The sequence below is a fragment of the Uloborus diversus genome, chromosome 5, assembly GCF_026930045.1.
Source record: "Uloborus diversus isolate 005 chromosome 5, Udiv.v.3.1, whole genome shotgun sequence".
Taxonomy (NCBI): Eukaryota; Metazoa; Arthropoda; class Arachnida; order Araneae; family Uloboridae; genus Uloborus; species Uloborus diversus.
Genome location: NC_072735.1, coordinates 156,470,306 through 156,482,156, shown reverse-complemented (window position 1 = coordinate 156,482,156; position 11,851 = coordinate 156,470,306). Strand labels below are relative to the sequence as shown.

The window sequence follows — 11,851 nt, the reverse complement described above, 5'->3', positions numbered from 1 at the left end:
AGGAATACATGAAATGTATATTTGGATAAATCCAAAGATTAGTTTAGTTTTTTTTTTCAATGTCACCGTATATTATTTTATAATTTGTACAGGAATTAACTGGATCCTTTAACACTTATTTGTGGAATTTTCTTGGGAAGTATATTATGGAGAAAACGGCTACTCAAAATAAGAGTTAAAGCAGATCAAGAATGGCAGATAAACAGAAAATGACAGGAAAAAAAATAATAGTTTAAAAAACTAAAAAAACATGCTTTAGTAGCAAAATGAACTGAAAAGTAAAAAATAATCTTTGGATGACAAGTATATAAAGTAATTGATCAAACACTTAATTTTACTGTAATAGAAAAAAAACGTGGGGGGCTGCCTATTAACATTTTTGCATGGGTAACAAGTGGAAGAAATTTAAGACAACTGATAAGAAGCACCCCACGGTTTTTTTTTTTCTATTACAGTAAAATTAAGTGTTTGGTCAATTACTTTATATTCCTATCATCCAAAAATTATTTTTAACTTTTTAGTTCATTTTGCTACTAAAGCGTGTTTTCTTATTTTTTTTTTATTAAACTATTATTTTATTTTTTACTTTTTAGTTCATTTTGCTACATAAGCGTGTTTTTTTTAGTTTTTTAAACTAGTAATTTTTTATTTCTGAAAATATAAAGTCCTTATTACTGTTTTTTTTTTTTTTTTTCCAAATAAGATTTAGATACTAAATATTGCTAACACTTGTAACTCTTAAATGAAATCTTTGTGCGTGTGTTCGATTTTTATAATGGAATGTGTCTTAGTATTCTATTGCATTATTTGCATCAAACATTTAGAATGCTTTCTGGTAAATTCATGTGCAAACATTGTTACACACCGCAGCTCTGATTTGTACATTGTAAGTAATTCTAATAAGCCTCTGGCTATTTGTCCAAAGGGAAGTTAGACCTACAAACATACCCACAAATATACAAGTTAAGGTAATAAAAGCGTATTAATTAGAATGAACTAATAACTCATCATTAATAAATTAATTTGATTATAGAATATTGCATTGTCATCGAGTCTGAGGTTGCATTCGAAATTTTAAAAGAATCCGATCAGAAAAAGTGGGCGAGAATTGAGTTGCAAGATTATAAATTTAATTTCGGTGTCGACAGACACGCCCAATGATTCCCGGAGGTGCACGTCAGCGAAGACCGCGAAGACCCGCGCCTTAGAGCGCTCTGCCACGAACGCTCATAAAGTGGTAGAATGTACTAATAGTAATAAACCACTATTTCTTTAGTCCAAAGGAGAGTTACTCACAAACATACAAGTGAAACTAATAAAAGCGTGTTAAAAAAGCAGCAGAACGTATGCAAATATTACGGCAAAGTAAAAACAACGATAAGAAAATCAAGAAGAAAGAAAGATCAAAAATCAGAATGAAAGAGATGAGAATCAATCGAAGGGAAGCTAGTAACTTAACTTTATAGAGAGTTGTAAACCCATGTAACTTCGCTTTTCTTAACATACCAAGGTTGCGGAAAGATTCCAAAAAACACGCTCTTCCAAGTAGTCCCAGGAAAACATATCTTGCTAAATAATAACAAAACTGAATTTACTGTGCCAGAAATGAAAGGGATTAAAATTCCTGGAAGAAGCCTTCTTGGTAAAACAATCCTTACAATTTTTTGTTTGTAAAGAATAACATTTCCAAGTAGTTTAAGAAAGGGGGGGGGGGGGGTGTTAAAACTCACGATAGAAGGGAAACTTTTGTCTTTTCTTTTTCTTTTTACATTCTGATCTGTCACCTCATCCGCACTTTTTCTCTCACGGCAAACTCTAGATCTTTCTACGCCTGACTAAGGCATATTCAGAACAGAGTTGTATGTTTTATTGAAGAAAAAAAATTATGAGAAGCAACAAAGTAAAAATTTCGTAAAATTAAACGAATCACCTTTAGTACTTTTGTTTGTTTATTTATTTATTTATTTTCTATTTGAGGCAATCGGTAGTGAGAAAAAAAGGGATTAAGTGTCAAAATTTAAAAAAATATATCGGTATACCCAGTACAATAGTAATGAATGGTGGATGAACCTATCCTTTGTTTTGGGGCAAGAGATGGTACTAATAACGTAAATTACGTTTCCCCGTATTTTACGTTTTTTTTTTAACCCAGTCCTTTGAGAAACGTAAAATTCGGGGTTCAGTTCACTGTATATTATATCCCCACTCGCGAAAAGTTCAGATATTAAAATATAAAACGTAGTTTTGATGTAGTCAAATAGAGGTCGCCACTGTAGCAAAGGCATGCTGGAGAATTATGTTTTGGTTTCGAAATCCAGTGATCGCTTCCAAATAACTTAAACGCAGCCTGCAGCTCCAAGCAGAAGCATCTCTTAAAAGTTGGTTCTACAGTTTATCAACATTCATGCGTGACAGGTAAATTTTATTTCTTAAGGTAAATTTATCTGAAATATGTAATGGATTTTCACGAAAACATGTAAAAAGTATTATTGCTGCTGTGTTTTGAATAAAGAATAACTCTATAAATTTAAATTTCCATTATTTTTATTTCTTATTAAATGTTAGCTTGCCGTGAGGTTTTTCGATATTGTTAATTTATTATGCATGCACACGTTCTTTTAGAATTTAGATGTACGCAAACTTGTAAACGATCTTTTAATACAGATTATCTAAATGGTAAATATGTTATTTTTACAGTAATGCTTATACCGTTTCCATTAATATTGTGGTTTGCCAAGAAACTATAGATATCATGTGATTTCGTTCATTTCCCATTTTTTAAGAGCTGAAAAAGAAACCTATTATTTCGCAAATCGAAATGACTTATATTACACATTTTTTTTAATGTTAATTATTGATTCCATTAGAGTCGAATTAATGGACGAATCGAGATATTATGTTCCCTCAAATTCTAAACCAGGGAGTTGAATGTATTCTGCAGTCATTTCGAATTTTCCCGGGCGGGAGGAGAAAATCAACGGGTCTATACGCAATGTAAATTTTTCGAAAAACCGCAAAAAGCACGCCCATTTATGTATAAATTCATTATTTTTTTAATTGCCCTATCAATTGCCCCTACTGACCTCCTAAATGATGGGCCTTATAGTATGATTTATGGTTAATAGAAAATGGTTTATTTAAAAAGTAATATTTCTTTTTTTCTCTTTTATAAAAATGTTTAACGGTTTCTTGTCAATAAAATATTTGTTGGTTTTTTTGTGCAATAAAACTAGCGTACTGATTACTGCCATTTTCGCTAGTTTTCCATTATGTTCTTCATAAAGCAAATGATTTAATTTCTTCCGAAATTCGCGCAACTTAATAACATTAATGACGACTGATTAAAGTGACAAACCAACGTAAATAAAGCCAAAATTCTCAAGAAATTGTTTTTTTTTTTCCTTGAGAATTTGTGCTTTATTTATGTTGGTTTTTCACTTTTATCATTTTGTAGCACAAAGCTTTTTTGATTGTTTTTCATTTAAATAATGAAAACATAAAAAAAAATGTTTAATATGTTTTAGCAAGTATCATAAGAACAAAAGCATAAAGAGGTTTAGAAAGTAAAGTATTGCTGAGAACCGTGTACCTATCCGATTAGTTTTTAATTTATTTATATTTTTTAAAACTATTTATTCGTTTTTTTCATTTATACATAAAATGTAACAAATTATAAACTGAGAATGTTTCAAACTTAACATGAATTATGCTGCCGGGGGCAGGTAAACGGCAGTATCTGAAAAAATGAATTTTCGAGATATTCGATGAAACGCATTTTGGGATTAAATAGGGAAATGTTGGAATCACATCTATTTTTCGAGCTTTTTTTTTCAGCGGAAACTGAACTAGCACACACATAACACAATGAAGCAACTATACAATAAGTGACAAAAATGCAAAAAAAAAAATTGAATTTTTTGACGTCTTGAATTTAAATTATGATTTTCGCAATCACGTGTGTGTGTGTCTATAGGCGTGTGTGTTTGTGTCCAGGCATGAATGTGTGTGTATGCGCATATGTTTGTGTCTGTGTGCAGGCATGAGTGTGTGCGTATGTACGGCTGCGTGTTTGTGTCTGTGTGCATGAGTGTGTGTGTATGCGTGTGTGCTTGTGCCTGTGTGCAGGCATGAGTGTGTGTGTGTGCGTATGAGTGTGTATATATGCGCGTATGTTTGTGTCTGTGCGCAGGCAAGAGTGTGTGGACATGTGTGTGTGTGTTTGTGTCTGAGTGCATTCATGAGTGTGTGTGTGTGCTTGTGTCTGTGTGCAGGCATAAGTGTGTAAGTAACTATGAGTAAGTATGTATGTATGCGTGCGTGTGCGTGTAGGATACTATTAGACGCAACCTGGAGACACTGCTCGCTAGAGGAGCAGCAACGGGAGGGGCCGGTCGACGGTGGTGCTGCAGAGGGAGGCGAGGGGGGGGGGAATAAAATCATAGGACATCAAAACTGTCAAATAAGAACAATAAGCAATGTGATTGATTGCTTAAAAAAATGCAGTTACTGCCTTTACCTGCACATTGCAGAAAAAACCTATAACCAGACAATTCCTTAAACGAGGATAAAACAACCATAGGAGTTGGGGCACGTTGGTCCGCTTTTCTAATTCTAATATTTTTATCTCATCATAAATAAACAATTTAGTCTGATTTGCAACCATAATATTATTTACATAGTGCTCATCCTCTAAGCTTTTTTTTTAAACCTTTTTGATTCTAATATTTTTTATGTACCATTTGTAAAGAGAATTTTTGAAAGTGGACCAAGGTTTCCCGCGTTCGGGGTACGTTGGTTCCAGGACCATCCTAAGATATGTAGGCGCTCGAGGCGAAGATACTCTGAAGCTCCCCCCCCCCCCTACCTCAAAAAAAAGTTTGCAGCAAAAATTGATTTTTAAAAATTTGGGAGCGATTCATTAATGGGATTTAGTTTGGTTTTCAAAGTAGGTTTGTTTAATTTTTTGGAGAAAGAAAGAGAGAGAAATTTTCATGTGTGTCCACCTATAGGAGCACATGGATCTGAATTCAGCTCTGATCACTTAAAAGACAAGAAATGAATCTATCATTAAAAAAAATTTAATCCTTTAACATCTTGTATAAACCTTTTTAAAAAGATAAGCGACAGCGAAATACTTGTGTTTTTAATATCTAACATGTGGCGTCCTTTCATGTTTGAGCGCCCCAAGAGACCAGCCCCCCCCCCCCTTCCGGTATTCAACTTACAGACAGATTAACAAAATCAATGAAACTTGTTAAAAGTTATTGTATTGCAAAATATAGCTGTGATTGTAAAAATAAATATGAAATACTAACTTTTAAGTTTAAAAAAAGGGGAGTGGGTAATTATTCAATGAAATAAAATATTTGGAAGTTGGCATTTATGGTTTGGCAAAGTTTCTTCATGTTCAGGTCACCATAGATTCCCACCTGAAAATGTACCAAATTTGCAGACCCCCCCCCCCCCCAAAAAAAAAGAAACTTTATATGATACATTTAAATCTTATTTTCTAATACAAAGTGCTACGAATTGTTCTGTGCATTTCTTAATTTTTCTATATTTTTTTAGAATTATTAATAGTTTTCATCACTTAACAATATTTTGGGCTGTATTAGAAAAAAAAAAGATTCAAAAAATTAATATCTAGGAAATAAATGTTCTCAATATATGTCCTCTTCAAAATTACTAGTTCTATCGGACTTACTGGAGTTAGTAAACAAATAAATGTTAGCCTTGTTTAAATGAGATTTTTCTTCATAGGAATTATACAGCAATGCCGTATTAAAATTTTAAATAACAACACAGAAATGTATAAATGTGTCTAACGATAAATAACGTATGAGTGTTCAAAATGTTCCCAAATGCGTTCCTAAAAGTGTTCAAAAATTGCTGAGCCAATACGATTTCAAAAATGTGGTCTCAAAAGGGTTCTGAAAACTATTCCTGAAAGTGTGTCTCTAAGAGTTCTAAAAAAAGGAGAAATGTCTTTGTTAAAAAAATATTTTGAAACATACATTAAAAGAATTTGCGATTTATATTGAAACTTTGATGATTCATTCATTTTGGATTATAAAAAGTAATTTCGCTATTAGATTTGAATGAACACGTGGTATTGAATATTTTCTCCTTAAAAAAAATTCAGAAATGAATTCTTCAGGAAAGTAAAAGAACGAATTCTTAATGCATCATCATTCTGTTATGTAAAGTTTGTCTTTTACATTGACTGCTGCTATTGTAGTGCTTATTTGTAGCAAGAAATTTTCCCAATTTATTTTGATATTCTTTCAAGCATTGTAAATACTTTTATTTATGAGAAGTAAAACGTTTATCTTCGTGTAGAAATAATAATTGTCTAACAACATTAAAGCATCAATTTGAAAAATATATTGCATGTACGTGTTTTGTGGTTATTAGGAACTTGTTTTAATGCAGAAAACAATTTCAGATTCTGACAGCTGCTAGCTTTAGAACGTCTGTTTTATCATGCACAACATTGATTTTTATCATTTATAATTAACAACGCTGTTTTTGTCGTTTATAATTTTATTTATGTACTCCAAAGCATAAAACTGCAACTCTCTTTTTTTTTAGGAGAAACACTTAAAGCATGAAGCTTTTAAAAACAGAAAACTGAACTTTGAATGGGTCCAAAATCTTTTGTTGCTTGTTATATTTGCTTTAAAGAGTTCGGAACTAGTTCAATACCATTCCATGAACCCAAATGCTTAGAACGTTGGCGTGCCTCCAATAGAAATTTACCAGTTGACAAACGAACCACTACTCCAGTCAAATCGTCTGGTTGGAAACACAGCCAGGCTAGCACTTGGGTTTGCTCCCACTGTCAAGTCAGCAATCCTGTTGCGAAAGGGGAGAAAAATAACTCTTGCCTGCAGAAAAAGTGTGAATCCTGTTCTTTGTTGAACAACAGTGGACCATTTAATAGGATGACAGGTGTAGTCAAGTCGGATTATTCCTCGCCCAAAAAGGGCAAAGAAAATAAAAACTTTTCTAATCATATTCCCACGTCTAATGTGTCCAAAAAGAATGCCAAAAACGCATCCAAAACAGATGCAAAAGAACTTGAAACTTCGAAAGGCGAGGACGTTAGCGATCAGACAGCACAAAAGACAGAGGATTCATCTGAAAATGTAGACCCAAAGAGCGAAGAAGTGGTGAATTCGACAAGCAAGCGCTCAATACGACCACAAACCAAAATTCTCAGAAGGCCAACTCCCAACCTCAAGCATCCAGTGATACAAGTTGATTCGGATGACAGCAGTGGAGATAGTAGTTCCTCAGACAAAGGGAAAGAAGACAATCCAAAGCGACTGAAGATGGGCAATGATGTGAACGAATCGTCACCCAAACCTAAAAATTTCATAATGTATAACAAGTACAACGTGGAAAAGAACATAAAGAACGGTTCCAAGGAAAGGACTTCTGCAACGTCGCCATCTTCCATACCGAATCCTTGCAACAGCTGCAACAGAAGCCAGGCTCCAGAAAGATTGCACAGTCATGCGAAAAGAGATGCAAGAGGACTTATGCACAGGAAATCACCCTCTTTAGACATTAAAATGGCATCCCCTCAAAAGAAAGTTCTGGATGCAATAGACAGAGACAAAGTGAAAAATAAGGAATTAAAAAGTAGTGTACCAGAAAGTGTTAAAAAAGAAAAAAATGTAGAAAAACCTTTAACTCGACTCAAGGAGGAAAGTGATAGTGTGTCAGACAAAGAGTTATCCATAGAAGAATCAAAAATGCCCGAAGAAGAGCTTGTTGAACAAGTGAATAAATGCTACATCTGTCAAAAAGAGTTTAAGGTTTCTTCACTACTCTTACATGAAAGTAAATGTCTGGAGGTAAGGATTAACCATTTTACTTTTAATTTATTAATCATTTTGATGACTGATATTTTTTCAATACACCCATAAAAATTGATTTCCAGCTTTATGCTATAGTTTGAATTTTAAAATATGGTTCGAATATTTGCGTTTTTTCGTATGTAGATGCTTTCAATGAAAAATAGATCGGCAAGATGGGAGCTGTGTCTGATGTTTTTGTTTTTTAAAAAGTGCACTATAAAAAGCTTGGAATTTTTTTTAAAAAAGTAATGTGATCTTCTTTTGTGGTAAAAAATGTCCTGAACAGTTTAATTTTATATGGAAAATATATTAAAGGCAAATAAAGAGAAAAAAATCATTATTTTTTTTAATGAAAATACATAAATAAAAATTAAGTAAAACAGATCTAAAAATACAACCTATTCTATCCTAAGTGCAACAGAGTTTCAATAAAACACGAAACCATGATTATTTTGCATTAAAACTGTCAGAAAGTAAATTTTATTTAGGAAGATTTTTTATTAATTTTAATTTTGATACATTTATAAAGCAACTGGTAAAACAAAAAACAGAAAATCAATGAAATCTGTACCAAGTGATTGAAATTTAGAACATTATTCAACTGCCCGTATTCTCAATATTTTAACGAACCGTCAACCGACGCGGAAAGAGACGAAAATTAACGACGAATATATTTTAAGTCTTGGTTTAAAGATTAAAAAACTCATTTACAGCGTATCAAAAAGAAATTTTAAAAATGTCTTCTTTGAAGTAAAAGAAAGTATTAAAACTTATAATTTTAGTCATAGATGCTGTACAACGTAAAAGATTCTTGTGAAATGAAACATACTAGTATTCTTTGCTTTTTAAATGTTTTTTTCTTCTTAACTCAAACTTATTTAAAGTTTTAAAATGTATGGGATGAAATCATGTTTTCTTTCAAAACTTGCTTCTAATTATCTAAATAAACATGGCTTTTTATGGACAAAAAATGTCCGAGTTATAGTCGAATTTAACGAATGTTTTATTCACACCAGTGCGATTTGATAATAATGTTTTTTTCTTCTTGAAATTTCACATTCGTTAAGCAAACACCATTGTTATTTGAAAGGAAGATTATTTTAATGGAAGAATTGCCTTGTTGATAAAAGTGTACCACTGCCAATGTTTGGAAATCAGTTAGTCTTGCACTTTAACCCCTTTCTTTCCGAAAATTACCCTTTCCAAATCCAAAAGCTGGATCTGCCCTTGCTGGAAGCGATTTTTATGAAACTTGGTGCGCTTTGCACTTTTTTTCCGGAGCGAAATGTAATACCTGCCAGAGGTGGCAAAGCACCATGGACATTATAGATATAAACTTGTTTTCTAGTCAAATAATATCTTCTTTGAGAAGTATGGCTTCAAAATTTTAAAATTTTAAGCAAAAATACAAAAATGTTCACTGGTTTTAGTTACTGTAAAAAGATTATATAGTATATTTGAGTTAAGGAGTTGTGAGCTGTAATGAAATTTGATGTTCAAACCTCAAAAGGTCAGTAAAGCAGAGATACTCACCTAAGGAGGGTCATGGCGCAGACTGCGTCATTGAAATTTTTAGGGAGGGGCTGTTTTGAGGGGTACAGTCAAATCTCGAAGCTTATAACTCGAATATTCCTTTATCTGTAAGTTTTCATCGGGTCCCAAACTCTTGAGACTGTTGTGGAAACTTCCCATAGCTCAAACTACCAATAAATTGAACGTCCTTTGTCCAATAAATCTAACGTCGAACCAATAAATCCTTTGGGACTTTGAGTTATCGAGAGTTGACCGTAATTTCTCTATTTGGGGAAGGGGGGGGGGGGCTGTTGCTCTTGGTTTTTTTTCGCAATATTGAGAATATTTAGGGGTGGGTACCCCATGTGTTAAGTATTCTTGGAGAGCTGACAAATGCCATCTTTGGCGCTTGAAATGGGGCGTGAACTCATTACAATTAGCAAAGTTTTTAGATTTACGATGTAAGAACTTGCATTCGTTTCATGTTTGGATTACAAGTGTGAGCGGATCACATTCATTGCAGCTTGATTCCACCTATAACTTTTTTCTACTCTTCCAGAAACAACGCAAAAAGCGAAATTAATTTCACTTTTATCAAATAACAACACGATCGACGTTGACATTAACCCCAATGGTGTAATTAAGACCCTCAGCATTGAATGTCGGGTCCTTTCCGGTCGGCTGTGATCGACCCAAAATGAAACCTATTTACAGGCGCGTCCACACATTAAATGATATGCAATTAAGCTGCGTTTATGGCTCTTTTACCGTCTAATAATACATCTTTTACAAGCCCTACGAGCACTAAACCCTTCTTTCTTTTCTTCTGTGGGAGATAATATTTTAGCGGTGTCATGTTGATGAATAGGTCAGTAGGTTAAGTGGATTATTCGATGATGTCACATCCTTCCGACGATTTCTTTTACGCTCAGATATCGAATTTTAGAACTCTTGGTATTTTCCCGCCAGGGTGGTGGTTTTATTTCACTTATTATACGAAGAGGATTAACCTTTAAAATGTGATGCATGCGTGTAAGAATTCAATGATCAATCTATGAAAAGCAAAAATTGCAGTTGCAAAATTGCTGTCGAAATGTATACATGTATTACAGGATCATGCACTGGGACAAAAAAGGAACATATGTTGACCAGGGCGCGAGATTTTTAAAATTAGGGGTGAAATATCTGTAGGGAAGTAGGGGTAAATAATATGAAGGGGGGCTCGTAAAAGACATTTGTGACGGGCTCCAAAATGTCTGTGCACGCCCCTGCATGTATAAATGTCTAGACTATAGATTCGAAATCTTGACTGATATTTCCTCTTGTAATTTTTTTCTTAAGCAGGCTTTATTTTGTTCAAACGTCAATGAAAATAACTCTAAAGAAGGACTCCAATATTACTATTACTGACACCATCACTACTACTGCTGCTGCTGTTGTCAGTAATAATAATAATAATATAGTAATAATGTTCTGAACAATAATTCGATTACAAAAATACCTTGAACATTTTAAGGTATTTTTCTCTTTTTGGTTTGCATGCACGAGTCATGTCGCCGTTAGTGGATGTGAGGTTTGTTTGTATAGTAACAGCAATAGTAATAATAATAATAATAATTAATGTTACTATGGTTATTGTACATGATACTAAAAATGATATAAATAATAAATTTCCCCTCAGACCTCCACAAAATTGAAAAAGAAAGAATCTAATAGTTGCAGCCAAAAACTTTAAAAATCGGGGAATTACACAAACACGGTGCTGGTCTTGTACTGACAAATAAAATTAATTTAAAAAACTGCTTCAAATTTAAATACAATTCCCCTTTTATTTTGATCCTTGACCCGAAAAGTTTTTTCCCCTCACAACGTTAATACACATCTACGTGTGCACCTTTGGTTGTTCCGAGAACATTGTTTTCAAACGTTTTTCAATTTCGCGTCACGCACTGGCGTAACCAGAATTTACAACCAGATCCACGCACTGGCGTAACCAGAACCCCTCTGGGAGTGAGAGTTCGGTCATAACAGTCCTCATAGGGATATAAACTGTTTGTGTTAGGATTTGCAATGTGCACAATAAAACGAAATGATTCGGGAGGGGGGGGGGAATGACCATCAAAACTACTGTCGTGGCGCCCCGGGAGGCTTTTTTTTTTTCCATACACGCCGTTTTCAAATTTCGATGTTAGCGCCATCTGATAGCCTTGAGCTAATAATGTATTAATGAGGGAAAAGAATATGATGTGATTAAAAAAATCAGGATAAAAAAAATTATGTATAAGTCAAAAATAGTTTATTTTTAATACATTTTCTTTATTAGTGTAAGAATTTATAAACACCCTGTGTTTTGGAATAATCGTGCCATATTTTATTCAGAGTTGGCCCGATGGGAAGTCACCGTGGCCTTCCAAAAATTACATATTCGGAAATTTTGTCCGACAATTCGGCAAAATTATCATCAATCGGTGATA

The 11,851-nt window shown here is 33.5% G+C and overlaps 1 protein-coding gene across 2 annotated transcripts in view; it reads left to right on the top strand.

Moving 5' to 3' along the window:
- The first annotated feature begins 2,342 nt into the window (after positions 1–2,342).
- The window catches only part of LOC129221943 (zinc finger protein 474-like), a 113,696-nt gene continuing 104,187 nt past the window's right edge, over positions 2,343–11,851 (top strand). For both annotated transcript variants that reach the window (XM_054856329.1, XM_054856330.1), the window contains exons 1-2: positions 2,343–2,415; positions 6,592–7,862. In XM_054856329.1, coding sequence (XP_054712304.1) covers positions 6,642–7,862 — 1,221 coding nt within the window. In that variant the 5' untranslated portion in view covers positions 2,343–2,415; positions 6,592–6,641. The remainder of the gene's footprint in view (positions 2,416–6,591; positions 7,863–11,851) is intronic.